The 16,764-nt window shown below is 41.9% G+C and overlaps 2 protein-coding genes across 2 annotated transcripts in view; one reads left to right on the plus strand and one right to left on the minus strand.

Moving 5' to 3' along the window:
* efcc1 (EF-hand and coiled-coil domain containing 1) overlaps window positions 1-7,776 on the minus strand; it is an 18,529-nt gene extending 10,753 nt beyond the window's left edge. Inside the window, exons 1-2 of the mRNA XM_031875409.1 lie at window positions 6,853-7,776; window positions 5,376-5,785 (exon numbers count right to left, since the gene is read on the minus strand). Of these exons, the coding sequence (XP_031731269.1) occupies window positions 5,376-5,785; window positions 6,853-7,539 (1,097 nt within the window). The 5' untranslated portion in view covers window positions 7,540-7,776. The remainder of the gene's footprint in view (window positions 1-5,375; window positions 5,786-6,852) is intronic.
* Window positions 7,777-9,724: 1,948 nt separating this feature from the next.
* cfap92 (cilia and flagella associated protein 92 (putative)) overlaps window positions 9,725-16,764 on the plus strand; it is a 22,821-nt gene continuing 15,781 nt past the window's right edge. Inside the window, exons 1-9 of the mRNA XM_031875367.1 lie at window positions 9,725-9,945; window positions 11,551-11,774; window positions 11,970-12,172; window positions 12,443-12,656; window positions 12,754-12,798; window positions 13,041-13,136; window positions 14,338-14,522; window positions 15,003-15,820; window positions 15,931-16,122. Of these exons, the coding sequence (XP_031731227.1) occupies window positions 9,926-9,945; window positions 11,551-11,774; window positions 11,970-12,172; window positions 12,443-12,656; window positions 12,754-12,798; window positions 13,041-13,136; window positions 14,338-14,522; window positions 15,003-15,820; window positions 15,931-16,122 (1,997 nt within the window). The 5' untranslated portion in view covers window positions 9,725-9,925. The remainder of the gene's footprint in view (window positions 9,946-11,550; window positions 11,775-11,969; window positions 12,173-12,442; window positions 12,657-12,753; window positions 12,799-13,040; window positions 13,137-14,337; window positions 14,523-15,002; window positions 15,821-15,930; window positions 16,123-16,764) is intronic.

The following is a 16,764-nucleotide window of genomic DNA, read 5'->3' on the forward strand; positions in this document are numbered from 1 at the left end:
AACAAGAGTTTTAAAAGTAGAGGGAGCGAAGTCCAACGAGTGTGGGTGGCATGAGTTTCATAGGATATTTTGTGTGTGATGTATTTCTGCTGATGTCAGCATACCTCCAAACCAGAGGGAGGGCGAGCGGGACAGCGGCTCAAATGTGAAAATAAGCCCACTTCTTGGCAGCGTGGGGTTTTTGAACGCCGTTCAAGAAGAACAGAGAGGCAGCGGAATGCAGCGGGTCCCAGACATCCCTCGAGTGTGTCCTCCACATTATTTTTAAAAAAGGGTAGGAATGCTGCGGCGGCACCTGCCTCCACACAATGACACAGGCTCTTGTGCGGAGGCAGATAAACGGTCTGCAAGACCCTCCCTCTACCCCTCCGCTCTCGGACGCCACGCAGGGAGCATGAAAAGGCCGGGAGATTATGCCCCCCCCCCGGGGTGCCTGCCTTCAGAGGGCCAGGGTTACAGGCATACAGAGAAGACGTCTGCGGGCCGATAAAAGAAGAAAAAGAGTTTTAAGCTTGCACACTTGGGAGACATGTGCTTGGCTCTCTAGAAATCCCAGACTATAAATAGAGACACCTGGAATGGAGACGATAATAAAACTGAAGACGCTCTGGGACACCAAAGTTAATTTTAATGAGCATGCATCTCCACTCTAGACTGTTTGGAACACCAAAAAATAAGGAGATGGAAAGCTGAATGAAGCCATTCCTCTCATGAGGGCCTTGCAGAAACACGTCCGTTATTTCATGAACAAACAGTCGAGTGTTTGCTCCTTCCTCCAGATGGTAGGCTTTCCTCCCCCTCATCTCTTTTTGTTCCTAACCGCTGTGCTCCCCATTGTCTCATCTCTCTGGCCCACATAGCTCTACAGGCTACAGTGACGGTGATTTAGACTCCATTTGCCTTCTGGAGTAAAATACAGAAGTAAAAGTGACACTTTTACATTAATCCCACTATGCAAAGACTTTAATGTGCTGATCTACTCCTGTCAGAGTCCCAGCCTTTGCTCCGTTCTGGCGTACAATCCAAAGAAATCACAGACGTGTTATGCAACAACACCCACATATCTTAAGTTTCATACCGATGACCACATTTTTCTCCTGATTTTCAAACGATTTCTGCTGGGATGTTGATAGAAAGTTGAAAAGGTGGTTTTTCTAGGTGAGAAAATTGTATCACCAAATTATAATAGACACTAAAAAGGAAATCAATCACATTTTACAGGAACACTCTTACAGTGAATATAAAGCTAAAGCCAGGAGCTGGTTAGCTAACGTAGCTTAACATAGCACAAAGAGTGGAAACTGGGGGGAACAGTATAGCCTAGCTCTGTGCAAAAGCAACAAAATCTAACTTCCCGAACTTTAAATTAACATGTATAACCACTACCTGACAACTTTACACTTAATTATCTTGTTCTGATTGAACAACACAGATATAAAGTGTTAACTAGCAGCTTTAGAGGTGCTGGTAAACAGAGTTTGTTACTTTTGGACAGAGCCTGGTTAGCTTCTTCTCCATTCCAGTCATCTAAGCTAAGCTAGAAGCTAAGCAGCCTGCTGGCTCTAGCTTTTACCATACAGATAAATGTCTGTGTCTCATTTGTGATGCAAGCGTTATCAGTTGGTAAAAGATGTATTGTCAAACACCAATTCACCAAAGTCCACAGAAACGTTTCATGAGACTTTCCAGCTGCTAGCAGTCTACGAACAGAGAAGGTTAAGGAGCTGAAAACAATACTTTAAAGTCAACTTTCTTTTTTTTTTACCAAACTGACGAAGAAGGCCAATGAGAAAGGTTGCTTTAAACGTTCCATCAGATAAATATTCTCAGTGGTGCACTGATGCAAAGTAAAAATGGGTGGCTATCCTAGTGGGTTATTGCTCATACTAGGTGCTCTAATATCATAAGGAGGCATAAGCTCTCAGCTCTCAACCACCCCCAGCCCTGTAACTCTGTATCTCTGAGATCCAGCATCATCCTAGTTAATCCCATTACTTGTCACAGCAGTTCAGACATAAGACACAGGGATAGAGTTATGGTCAATCATTTCAACAGACCCCTTGATACGCTACTGCATCTCCAACAGGGGTTCTTGTACCCTTTTTAAAGTCAAATTCTAAGACCGTTTCTTAATTTTTAAGACCGTGAAAAATATAATTTAAGACCAGAAATATGTAGGAAACAATGTCTTTGATAGAAAATAATTTTTTGAGTCCTACTTTGAAACAAAACTTTTCCTTTCTTTTGTCCAGTGCTGAGATCACCGTTAATTCAGACTTTTCCATTCAAACGAACTAACCATTTAGAGAACGGTTGAAGGCATACTAATAAGCATTATAATGCGAGTCCTCAAAACAGTCTGTCCTAAGCCAAAAAGTTGAAAAAGGAAAAATACATGGCTATATTTGAAAAACTACACAAATGTCATGAGTGGATACTACGAGTCGCAAAGAAGCTGTTGAGAAGTTGCGAGGAAGTCAGACGAAGTTTCAGGCATGCTTCATGCAAACGACGGAGACATTAGTTTCCCCGTGCGTACCCTCGTGCTTTTCAGATTGCATGTGGGATTCAACGGGATTCATCGCTATGCTCCCTAACATTTAAGTGTTTTGGGAAACAAATTACACCTTGCTCCGTTTGGCCAGTGCCAACCACCTCCGAAACCAGTCGTCATTACACTCGCATCTCCCCATCTCGGCAGCAATGATGACTGATGATAGGGAAAAGATGACACGCAGCCAGACGCAAACATCTGTAGCTAGATAACGTTAACGTAACGTAAAACTTCTATTAATGCCGGAGTCTGTCGTTGTCTCATACTAAGTGAATCAAACAAATGCACACTATTTGATGAGTTACTGTAGGCTACCTAGCCTGACAATTTTCTCATCAGCCTTAAACGCACCATCTGTAAGTTTAATACATACAGCAAATTTACAGTAAATTAAAGACAATTGATGACTTTAATTTCCTTAATATTAGACTAAGACTTTTTAAGGAGCTGCAAAAACCCTCGCATTATGCCTACTATTATTTATATTTTGGAGAAAATGTCAAGAACAGCCCTCTCGCCTTCTTACTTCATCCCCCGTGGTCGTGCAGTTCATAGAATGAGATCGGCATGTGTAGATTTCGGAGACCTTCAGTGTTGAGAAATGCCTTTGCAGTTAGTTTTCTCAACCGTACCAGAGTACACATCAACCGTTCTCGAGATCGACTTTTTAAAGTGGAACCCAGGCACGGCTCGACCAACAGTGCTCCATACGATACACAGATTTTTATACTAATCAAACGACCTGGACTTTTGGGTCAATAGCCCACATCCTCTGATGTGAAAGGTACAAAAAGAGTCACAAAAGTTTTCAGCAATATGTGAAGGAGTGAAACTGGCACCTTCCTCTCTAGCCCCGGCCGTGGATGAGATGTAACTGAGCAAGCATTGGGCCTTTCAGGGGGGAATATTCATGGAGCTTGGTTGCTAAGATCCATATAGGACGGGGGTGCCTGTGTGGTATTGTTCCTTCGGGAGTGGAGTGAAAGAAGTGAGCAGAGAGATTGATGAGAACGGTCAGTCCGTTGAGGTTCTCACTCAATGGAGCTTTCTCTTGACAAGTCAGGGCCTTTGTGGTGCTGAATTATTTGCCATTAGGGTATCAATGGAAGGGCAGTGAAAAGACTTTGGAACGTAGTCTGCATAGATTAGTGGAGTTTAGGGAAATAAGAATGGTATTGTTGTTGAGAAATATGTTATTTAGAATCACCTAAAGGCAGGTAGTAGAGAGGACTTATATGGGTCTGGTTGTATGTGACTGTGTCTAAAGAGTCCATAATAACAGTAGATGTTACAACTATTTAGAGACATCTGATACTTAAGACAGCCAGACCTGCAGACACTGATTATACGGTTTGAGCAGGGACAACAGACGCAGAGATAAACATTAAACCCACTGGCTTTGTACTTTAAAAAGTCCAATTACACCCTTACTTCGACCAAAATGAATAGTTCGCAACAGTAGCGGAGCTCCGGCGGGACCGTCCTGACACACAAGACGTCTGTTAAATAGACTAAAAATGCAACAAGTCTGAAGATTGGGAAAGTAAACCACATCAAGCCTTCATAAGTAGCATGGCCAGAGGTAAACAAGAGTAATTTTACTCTAGGAGGGATTATAATTCATTATGGCTCATTCTGGCCCCAAAGGCCAAAACAAGCTCTTCTTTCTCGACATGATGAACAGCCAGACACTTGTTTTGCTCAGGGTTTTGACAGTTGATTGGACCTAATGAAGAGGTAACAAAAAGGGCCTTGTCTAGTCTATACCCTCTGTCTGTGACCTTGAGGCAGCATTTCTTTTGATGCATTTACCCGTCGCCAATCTAAAAATCACAAGAATATTTGAAGATCCCTCTCTGAATATGTCAAAAGAGAATCAATATCAAAATGTCAGTCGCAAACGGGATATTGCAACTACAAAAATATCACTTTCCAGCGGCCAGTGGCCGGGCTTTTAGGAATTCTGAGAATTCTGAGGTGCAGTTTCCTGTTCACTTAACTGCGAGTAAATCTATAAATTGTATTTTGCATAGTTCCCAAAAAAAACAACCAGGACATACCATAAGCAATTACAATAAACTAAGTTATTATTCAAATTAATGATAAAATAACAGTTCATAATAATGATTTGAGTTTTAATAATTTCATCAATAGTGTCACATACATTAACATTTATTTTAAAATGTTATTTATATCATTATTTTTCAATTATTATTTTTAATGATATTGAACATTTTGGGGTGCCATCATCCTCGACCATATCTAAAGGCAAAAGTGTTTATACCTGTTTCAAATGGAGATACTCAGAACCTGCTGTAAAACCACCTCCTTGATTGCCGTATACATCTCTGGTAGCGGCAGCAACCTGCCAATCACAGTAAGCCCGACCTAAAGCATACTCTGCTTTATGATTTGACTCTAAATGGCTCATAATTTACCAAATGAACCTCATGCTGTACTGAAGACGACTTGAAACTAGAGATTGAGACCATAAACTCATGTTTACAATGTTTACTGAGGTAATAAATCAAGAGAGAAGTAGAGTCATTTTCTCATAGACTTCTATCTGACTTCCTTCTGCAACCGGAGGAGTTGCCCCTGCTGGTCAGTACAGATGATGCAGGTTTTAAAGGCACTTCCGCATTGGCTTCGCTCAGCAGAACCGGAGGTTGCCACCTGGTCTCGACATATGCAAATAGCAAAGAAGACTTTTGGGCAGTCTCTCCTCATAGAAATTCATGGTGCTGATCGTGTACACACTAAAAGCGATGGAAGTAGTGAAAAACGAAAAGAAATGTGACATGTGCTACAGGGTTCTCACCTGTAGTAGAGGAGCTCTGATTCCAGCTGGAGGACATGCCTCTGCAGCATCGGCACATGGCTGGCCTTGGCCTCCAGTTCCTTCACCTTACCCAGGCCGCTGAGCAGCGCCTGCCGGGCCTCCTCCACCTTCCTCCTCATGCCCACCTGCTCCCTCTTCAGGGCTCGGTTGCAGTCCTCCAGGGCAACCACGGTCTCTTTAGAGGTCCACAGCTCCTGCTCCAGTCTCTCGTTACACAGCATGGCCTCCTCTACCTGGAGGTCTCTGGAGCTCCGCAGCAGCTCTATCTCGTGGATGATGCTCTGCAGGCTCTTCAGGTTGCTCAAACTCTTCTGGGCCGATTGTTTCTGGTGGGCGGCGAGGCAGCCCTCCTCTGGTTTATGCTTGGAGTGGCTTTTCCATAGTCCTACCTGAAAAAAGTAGTGCAATGGGTGACAATAGGGGACCAGATCAAGACATTTCCTAAAACTATACAGCACCTGCTTAGTCACATGCCTGTAAATGTTGTAACTAATGGCATTATCTATAGATCACTTAGAAGGCATTGTTAAGAACAACATTTGGGCCATTAATAACAGCAATGTTTGGGTCGTCGGGATGCGGAAAAGGTCTCTTGCCGTTTGGTCTGTGATAATCCCGTCCTAAATTAAATCATGAATGAAAAATATTGATTATGTTTCTCACTTCCTAATAAGCCATTGAGTCTGCCATTATAAATGTTATAAAGAGAGTCAATCAGAATCGGAATCAGAAACGGTTCATGGCCAAGTACGTTTGCACATACAAGGAATCTGACTTGGCGATTGGAGCATAACAATAAACCCAGAACAATAACATAAAGACATCATTAAAATGACAAAATGGGAGAATTTACAATCGAACATGATAAACAAACAAACAATATAAGAATTCATTGAAATATCTGTTATACTTATAAGGGTTTATGGGTTTATTAATATGTGATTTATTTACTAAATAATAAGTTAGAAGCTGCGGGTTGCCAGGTTGTGTTAAAATACCTGTAGCTGGTGTTCACCTTCCTCTAGGATGACAGTGGCTTTATCTCCTTTAGTGCAACACTCTGACCACTTACCGACCTGAACCACAATCAATTGATGAACAACTTATTGACATTTACAACAACAGACCTGATTATCATAATATTAAAGACTTGTGGATATTCATAATCACAGAGCACTATACCTTTTGAGGTTGGCTTGGAAACCTGGGTACCACTTGCAATTTGCAAAAAGGGCTTAAACAGTAACTAAATAACTGTTGGATCTTGGTGGCAGTGGGCGTCTGGTCTTGGTTATATGCAAGAATCCAGACAGGGTTGGGAAGTGGGAGCCCTAAAAGCCCTTTTGTCACTTATGTCTATAATGATATTACATTGTTAGAATACAGGCGGCATCATATTGAAAACTGAAGCAGGGTTTAGTGAGTTCAGCAGAAACTTAAACTCTCGAGCTCTCACCTGCAGAGCCAAACAGCGGGCGTCGCTGCTCTGAAGTGCGGCGCGCATGTCCTCGATGAGCTCGCGCAAACTCGCGTTCTCGTCCTCCAGCTTCGCGACCCGGTCCTCGGCCTCCTCTAGCGCCACTATCTCCTCGTAGCACTCCTTGGTGCAGGACCCGAGCCTGCAGCCGGAGGCGTGCCGCCCCCCCGCGGCGGCGGCGGAGGGGCAGGGGTCGCCGCTCGCGCCCACGGACGGCAGCCTCCCCCGCCGCCTCAAGGGGCTCCGCAGGCGGATCTGAGTCTCTATGTGCTCGCTGTCCTTCCCGACCAGCAGCCGGCCGTTCTCGTACTGGCGCCCCGCCTTGGTGCTGAAGTAGCCGCACAGCTTGGCGTGGAAGTGTCTGAAGGTGAGCTCGCCGGGCAAGTTGTCCAGAACGCCGGTGCATTCGGTGTCCTCCGAGTCTTTGTTCAGTCCCAGGACGTCACACAAGATGTTGAAGTCCTCGACGGGGATCTTTCCCCCGCCTTGATAGTCCATATGATGGAAGATCTCCTGTAGGTACTGGTCCAAGCCGGTAGCCAGAACTATGATCTCGTTCTCCACTCCCCGGTCCAGTCCGTAATGGTAAGCCAGAGTGCTGACCACCCATTGTGTCCTGCGCGCAGGTCGGCTGTACGGATCAATGGAGTCTACTGCGTCCATCATTCCCACCGAGAAACACCATATTTCCTCAAACTCAACGCGGTTACTTTCTTTCTTCTAGCGTCGCCCCGTGTGTGTGTGTGTGTGTGTGTGTGTGTGTGTGTGTGTGTGTGTGTGAGTGTGTGTTCGTGCTCATCCTCTCGGGCAGAAGCTCGATAGCGGAGTGGCGCAGCTGAAACGAGGCGTGCGTTAAAAGAAGAAAATGCGGAGCTCGTTTGAATTTAGGACTGCCCTCCCAAAAAAAAAATCCCCCCCTCTAAAAACAAAACCCAAAAGGGGTCCCAACCAGGAGTCAGTAACACACACACACACACACACACACACACACACACAGCCCCACTGTAACGGTCTCGTACTGCCATTCACAATGAGGGTAATTGCCACCAGGTGTGTAAACTTTGTCATTCTTTGGGTCAGACCCTGTTCAGATGTAAGATGCCCGGGAGACTACTGCGCGGTGGAGCACAGCTACTCGCTCTTCTTTTCAGCTCAGGGGTTTTAACTGCGTGGTCTTTTACTCAGGAGTAAAAACTCATACAGGGCTTTTTTCTTCTTCTTTTTGCCCAATTTGCACCTTGCTGTATCCCTTATGCCCTGATATGCATGAGCTCGTTTGCTGTATGCAGTTTTTTAACTACAGCTTCTGCACTCAATCTGCAGCTACACCAGTGGTCTTAGTAAAAGTACTAATAGTGTAGAAAGAGCTCTAACAAGTAAAAGTCCTGCATTCAAAATCTTACTTGCAAAAGTAAAAGCATCAAAATATACACAATGCACAAAAGTAAAGTAATCATTATGCAGAATAGCCCATTTGAGAATAATATATAGTATATTACTGGATTATAACTATTGATGCATTCATGTGTTCATCACTTTGATGTTGCAGCTAAAGGAGGGGCCAGGGTAGTTTAATCTTAGTTGTGGTAGTTGTGGCTAATCTAAATCTGCAAAGTAACTGAAGTTATCAAACACTGTAGTGGAGGAAGTATGACATAAAATGGAACTACTCGAGTAAAGTAGAAGCTCCAGAGAGCCGTAGGTTTGAACACAATCTGTTCATTGTGTGAGCTATATCGAGGTGCACTTTTAGTTTTACTGTCCTATCTACGAGGACATAAGGGACGAACTCTTTAGTAAAATGACTTCTATGTTGATTTATTTTGGTTGGATGTTTATGAAAAACTTGAGTTGTGCTTCATGAAAGGAACCTTTTTTTGTAGCAGATTTTATTTGCCAGGATAGAAGACAGGATATTTAGTCGAGCTGTGAAGTAACCTGTAATTTTGTAATTTAATGAAATTGAATAAAAGTTTGTCCACTGCAGCTGTATTTTTGTTGTCTCATAAACCCATGAGGGTTGGGTACGTTATGTCCATGACACGAACATAAACATATCAATCAATCAATCAGAAGTACCTCAAAATAGTATTTAAGTACAGTATAACCCACTTGAGTAAACTTTCTTTGTTACATTCCACCACTGGGATAATGACATGCTCCATTAAGGTTCCTCATATCTAAACACAATTCACATTAAAGCAGGCTCTCTGCTTTAATGTGAATTGTGTTTAGATTTTTCTTTACAACTGCAGCCTGTATTATGCTAGTTATTTTTTCTGAGAGTTTTGGTGTTATTTAAAGTGTTAGAACCTCATAAATCCATATCTACTTGAGTGTAAAAGTGCAAATATCTCATGTGCTCCACAGTCTGTGATATACTCCGATTGATAATTTCTCATCTCCAAATTTAAGCCAATGCAATGCTGCCTTCACGCCCCCTCGTAAGTTCCAAGTCCAAATGGAACCTGAAAAAAGTAGTGTTGCAACGAGTGTAACCTACATTTACGATGTGTTAGAAGAAAGAAAATGCAGTACAAAGCTCCCAATATTATTTTATAGTATACCTTAAATGTAAATTGCTTAAACTTTCTTGCCAAGGTTCAAATTCCATTTCGCTGCGTTAACCAGATGTGTCTGATTTAATTTTTTTTTTTTTTCTGTCCGTAGTTGTAAAACACTCATTTGGGCTTTGACAATATTCTTGTTATGCCGTTAAATGCAAAGAAATGACCTTTAATTGAAACATAAAGAAATAATACCGTTTTCTCTATGGGATTTCCAAAAGTCCAAACAGCACGCGAGGGCAGCTCCAGTGGTTGTCATGGCGACGCGTTGCACTCAGCGATCATAAAGTTAGTGTGACAGTCAGCACTTTACTACGGAGGACAACATTCATTTCATTGAACTGAACGAGTCAGCAGCTACGGAGAGGATGACCAGTTAACGTGACAGGACGTACATGCTGGACGCGTAAATCCCGTGTTTCACATTAACGTCCTCAAGAATACTTTACGTTACATCTGCTCCATCAACACCTCACACTCCTCACATGGACCGACAGCAGCTCAGGTGAGAATACAGGAGAAATAACTTTAAATTGTGATGTTGTAACATGTGAATATTAATATGAATGTTGAAACACATAGCTGTCGGAGAAGTTGCTCTAATTATTATCATTATTATTATTCTTTTGTCAGCCCCATGTTTACAGAACGAGCTAGCTAAGCTAACTAACGAGACCATAACATCAAGGCCTACTGTTAGATGAATGAACATCTTTAGGCTACAACATATATTACATTTGATGTCAACTTCTACACAACTCAAACAACATCAGCAAGGCATATGGAGCAATAATACAAATATTTGTATTATTGCTCCTTATCCAGAGTAAGCTCTGCCCTCCTGCGGCCGCAGACACACCTGCAGCTTCTTCTCTGCTGCAGCTGTTGTGTTAACTACGGAAGCTCTAAACGGCCACGATTCAAACATTTTTATGTAATGTCGAAATGACAGAGATAATTGATTTGTTATCATGAGAAAACAAGTTAATTTCATCTTCTTCCTTAAAATGTTTCCACCAAATTCGACAGTAAATGTATCAAAAAAAAACTGTTGAGACGAAATTTCTTTAGTCTTTGATATTTGGTTGCTAGTTGGTTGAATAATTCCGAACAATGACAGATGCCCTTATAGCTACTTGTGATAAATAACGTTAGTGCTTAAATAACTGATGATTACTTAAGTACTGATAAAAAATAGGCTAATCAAAAAAGTCCAAAACTGAATTTGTTACAGTAACACAAGTAACTCATTACTTCCACCCCTGGTTAAATACCGTAGATAGCTAATGTTAGCAGAATTTAAAAAAAAGAAACGGCTGAAAAAGTCTAATTTTGAGCTCCCAATGAAACTGAATCACTTATTAATATATTAATTATTCCATGAACATTCCATCAATTTACTTACTGATCGTAGTGTAATGATGGTATTTTAATTTAATTTACAATTACAATTGAGGAGTATAGGTCTACTGTTATTTAGTAAAATGTAAGGGATCTTCAACCCTAGAGGGTACACCCATTCCTACCTCAGTACTGAATAAGATTCCCTTCAAAATATTAATTTCCACCAGAAAATGTTCTAGACCTCATACTAAACCACTCCCAACATTAATAAGTGATCATTATTGACAAGCTAATGTTGCTCTCCCTGAGGTTTCTTCCTTTTTTCTCTCCCTCTTTTTTGGGAGAGTTTTTCCTGATCCGATGTGAGGGTCCCGGGACAGAGGATGTCGTATGTGTACACATTGTAAAGCCCTCTGAGGCAAATTTGTGATTTGTCATTTTGGGCGATTCAAAATAAATTGAATTGAATGTGTAAATGGATAGGAAAAAAGGGTATATTAAAATCTATAGTTAGTTAATGGCTTTGAAAATTCCTGGAACTTTCAGGGGTAAACTAAGGATTCATTTAGAGCATTTTAAGATATTGTTATTTCATATGGGACACATATGAAGTACAAAACATGTTTGAAAGGTGAGAATAATGATCAACTGTCTCGTGCCAATTAGGTCTTACCTTACTAGATATGAAATGTTAGCACAAAAATCCTCGGCTGTGCGTTTGAATTCACCCTTTTCTATGCTATCTCTTTCATGGAAAATGTTACAGTGAAATAGGACCACATGGTCTTTGTAATCCACCGTCAGACTGTGATGCTGGAGAAGTTACTGATAAAGGAAAGCAAGACGTCTCCGTCCTTGAGACTGATTTGTTGTCCATGGAGCATGGTTTGGAAAACTGGTCCGGTTCAACTGAGGGTATCACGACACGCACCGATGACAGCGCCTACTACGTCACATGGGCGGTTTACATTGCCCTAGCTCTCCCAAGAGGTAAGTTTGTCATTGAAAATGTATGAACCATTGACATAAGCTCCAAAGGGATATTGAAAAAGTACTCAAACTGAAAGTCAGTACGAGTTAAGTGTGGGAATCTCAATGTGCTGAAATCAATACTGTAATGTAAGAAACAGATCACGCATTCATTTCATCCTTGATCTCATTCATACACACTTGTCCCCTTTTTAGAGGAAGACGTTGATGCCCCGGAAAATCCTGGAAAGGCCAGGAAAAAAGATATAGATATGTCTACCGTTTTAATGAAAGTCTATAGAGCTCAGAGCTGCTATCATATTGAATACAAGCTGTTGCCAGGTGATACGCAAACAGTCAAAGTGGACTTAGTGGTGTTCGGGCCAGTTGCAAAAATTTACAAAGAAGATGAGTTCAAGGTAACCATGACCTGTATCTGTATGCGTGCGTGCGTGTGTGTGTGTGTGCGTGTCCTATTCCTGAACCATTCGTAATCATCATGAGTGAGCACCAATAAAGCAGCTAGATTGACTAGAGTTACAGTAAATGATCCATCACTGTGCATGAGGTTATTACTGCCATGACAGGGTTGATGATTTCTGCAAACAAACATTCTCAAAACACGCTGCTGGTTGATAACATTTTCAATAGTAAGGGCCTCTAATGCAACAACAACATGTGTGTAACAGATGCTTAGACTGTGGCAAGAAGGAGATCAGACATGGGTTGGTTGGAGCCAGGATTTCAAGGTCAGAGTCAACAGGGAGCTGCTGATCAGTCTACTTCCTCATAAGATCACGCTCCAGATATGGAACAGTAAGGACAAATTGTCCCGCCGGGCCTTCTACGAAAGACTGAAAGCCTTCAGACTGACACGAGATCAGCCTGAGGATGCAACGTGTGGTGAGCATCAACTTGCCCTAAAAATGCCCCAAACATTACATATATATTGTGTACACCGTGTTTCATATGAAATTATATCATGAAACTTTATTCCAAGGTGGTATCAAGACCATGGTAAAGAAACTGAGATCCTCGTGTGAGAGTAAGTGGAACAGAAGTGATATTCTGTTTAATTCCAATTCAGAGGTGGGCTCAGAAACAAGTAAATCTACAATTTTTGCCTTAATAATGGAATCATAATCAATGGCAAATGATGCTGCGGTTTATGTATGCACATTGGTGTCTTATTGTCTATCTCTGCTTGATGTCATAACAGTATACTTTGGTGAGAGCTATGACTTTTCATAACTCTGTTTATAGACTTGAATCCTCTCGCCAAAACAGAATTTCAACAACCCACAATTGATGCTTTCAACCTTGAGGATATCAAACAGAATGGCACCGTCTCAGCTGAAATCAGTCCCATTTGTTTGTTGGCGGGTGAGTAGACTAATAGCTAAAACAGTGTTTTAGCTATTAGCAATGTCTACCTGCAACCACTCATCATCAGTTGTATTTGTCTCCTGGTTGTGACCAGTTCATCCACATTGTCACTTTTGTCTTTATTCTATTATGAATATATCAGAAAAAATTAAAAGGAGATTTTACAATTATTTTTGAGGTATTACTTCTTGTATTAAACTAAGCAAAGCAAGATACAAAACACCCAAATTCATCTCTACATCTCAACTAACTAACTAACTAGATCTTACAAAAATGCTAATGTCAGTATGCTAACATCCTCACAATTACAATGTCAACATGTTCATCATCTTAGACTAATGTGTTAGCATGCTAACATTTGACAATTAGCAGTACAGCTAAGGCTGATGTCGATGTCCTTTGATTTGCAGGTATTTGGTCATAAACCAAAATATGGGACAATTGAAATTATGACGCTAGATGAAAAGTCAGAGGATCCCTAAAGTTATTACAATTCATCCATAGGGAAAATAAAAGTCTGCACCAAATTCCATGACAACTCCAGTTGTTGAAACATTTCAATCAAAAGAAAAAATGTCAACCTCATGGTGCGACCCTGTCTCGTAAAAATTGCCTTCCCATACAACTAAACTACATTCTCATTAAGGTTTTTGAGGCAAACTTATTTTCTCGTGGATTACGGTCGCAGTTTTTAACAAGTGGTTAGCATAAAACGTTTAACGTAACATTAAATAAGTCAACATTGACTTTTGGTTTCACGTGGTCCAGAAACAGAGGTGTCCTGGGTGAAAGTCTTGTGTTTGTTTCAAGGGAATCGTATTTCCTTCCAAATTACCGTCGCAGCTTTAAACACATGGTTAACGTTAAATGTTTAACATGAAGTTAAAATAAGTCATCAAGACTTTTGGTTTCACAAGGGACACAAAAAGCAATCTCCTGGGTGAAAGTCCTGTGTTTGATTGACCCAACCATCCAGGCTGCATGGTAGCAGTAGAGTAAATGTCAAGGGATCAAAGTCTTTAGGATTCATCCTCTGGTGACTATGAATATCTCTGCCAAATCTCATTGAGATCTATCCAATATTGGTGCAGACATTTAAGTGTGGACCAAAGTGGTGCGCCATAAGATTTACACTTTCAAACACTATGTTAACCTTGACAGGAAACATGTTGTAGTGTGTTATTTTTGTGACTGCCAGGTGAGACCTCATTGACTCAACGCTTCCCAGTCTGTTCATCTGGTGTGTTTGAGGTCGTGTGCAACATCTCACTGAACAGACCGCTAATATCTGACCAACTGAAGGCTGAACTCAATCCACTGATCATCAACATTATGTCCGCCAACTCAATGCCTTCATCGCCGGTCCCTTTCCACGTCCTACAGGTGCGACTCACATCTCACTGTTTATTAACAATGCATCCTGTTCTCATACAGTGTTCGTAGCTATACTAAAGAAAATGAATGTGCTTTAATTCCTAGATATCCCACAAAATCAATTTGTATAAAATCCACGTAATCATGAACCACGAAGTATAAAAACAGCAAAAAGTTGACCCACACCAGGTCAAAATTGATGTTGATTTATTTGTCACATAAATTCTGTATTTAAGTAACGGCACTTTTGTACATATTTTTAACCCAACCCACTATCTTTTCCTAAACCTAACTAAGTAGTTTCCTGTGAAGGTGGAAGTTTATTTTGAAAAGACAATGTAACGAGCGGAAAGTATGAGGATACGTTGAACAATGTCACAATTAATACATGGCTTGTACTGTACATGTGTGTGGAACACAGTCCTTCTTCATTCACTATTTAATCAAAATGTAATTGGCATAGTTACATTTTTATTTTTATTTTCCCAGGAAAAATGTTTGCCTGCATATTGCCAGTACAAGTTCAATGACTTGAACATGCACAGAACAAACTACCACAAGCATGGCACCAAAATCTACTTCAGAGACGTGAATGTGATCCTGACTGGCTTGATGAGTCCAGAGGAGCTCAGAGAGTTCCTCTCCGGTCCACCTCTTGAGATCGAGGTTCACGATCGGGACAGAAAGTTGGAAGGAACTCCAAAAACGGCAGCAACGTTTGCCACAGGCTCAGGTAGCGACGACCTGTGTGGTGCGGTGGTCAGGAACTCTCATGGTGTTGCAAGGCTGAACTTCTCTGAGCTGCTGCTTGGGAAGAAAAGCCTAAAGGAGCACTTGCAAATCAAATGCTGCCCTCCGCCTCCGCTGCCGGACAGGGAGCGGAACAGGAAGAGGACAGACACAACGGCTAGCAGGGAGCCCGTGCCACCAGGCCATTATGTTGATGCCAATTCCCAACTCAAAGTCCAGGTAGAGATATCTTGTCCACTCAACATCAAGGACGACAGCTGTGATGGTCCGTATGGGCGCATCATCTACCTCTTCGACTACAACAACTTCTCGTTGATGACAAAGCTGAGGTCGGAGATCCTCAGAATCAACGCATCAGCTTTCCATCTGGACTCGCGCTCACTGGAAAACATGGAGCAGGCCCTATCAAATTACAAAATGAATTTCAAGCACGGCGAGGGCCGGGATCTGGATTTCGTTACGGGATTCTCCGTGCTAGATAAGAGGGCACACATCTTTGTTCTTGAAGGGCTGAAACATAGAGCAGTGAGGAGACTCTGGGAGGCCTTTCCTATGAAGTAAGCCCCGCGGACACTATCTCGGCCTAACAGTTTTCAGCTGTGCTGTCTATTTGGATACCGTGTTTAGATTCCAATGAGAACCCTGTAGCTTGTGTTATGTTTTGCAGGCTAAGTGGGAGTGAGGAGGAGCAGGTGATAGTCCTCTACAATTCAAGCCTGGGTTTCTTCAAGCGCATCTACTCATTAGATGTGAGCCTGACACCTATTCATTTAAATGAGTCACTGGAGACCATCATGAGACAGCCTCTGGTCTACATTAGGGGCATGGTCCCCCAACCCTGCTTCCAAGCTTTGTTAAGGTACCCATATAGTGAGAGGACGGTGGCCTTAAAGGGGACACATCATGCTCATTTTCATGTTCATACTATTTTAGGGTTTCGACCAGAACATGTTTCCATGCTTAAATGTTTAAAAAAAATCACAGTATTTTTCTCATACTGTCCGTCTCAATATACAAGGAATCACCCTCTGTCTGAAACGCATTGTTTTTTTGCGCCTGTCTCTTTAAGACAAAAGTCTTTTGTTGCACATTTTTGCAAAGGTACTTCTCAAGCCGTGAGTGGAGATACTCTGACTCACTGAAAATGAGTTTTTCGTGATGTGTCCCCTTTTAGATTCTAAAAGAGAGGCTTGTATTTTTGCCTAACGTAGGTTGAGTCAGCTTTGTCAAGCGAGGCAACTCAAAGACGTGGTGCAGTGCAACCTCTTCCCCTCAGCTGACATGATCCTCGGCATGAGCAAGAACTACGGCACACATGCGGAGCAAAGAGCCGAGGTGGACACGCCCACTCTGCCTGTCCGCACGAAGAGACACGTGCCGGTCAACACGCAAAACGGGGAGCACGCTAAATGTAAACACAACAGCCAGCCGCACAATCAGGTCTGTGGGCCTAAATCATTCCGAGTAGAATATAACTTATATGTGTATATATATATATATA

Source organism: Anarrhichthys ocellatus, unplaced genomic scaffold, assembly GCF_004355925.1.
Source record: "Anarrhichthys ocellatus isolate YVR2014 unplaced genomic scaffold, GSC_Weel_1.0 scaffold90, whole genome shotgun sequence".
In the NCBI taxonomy this organism is placed as follows: domain Eukaryota; kingdom Metazoa; phylum Chordata; class Actinopteri; order Perciformes; family Anarhichadidae; genus Anarrhichthys; species Anarrhichthys ocellatus.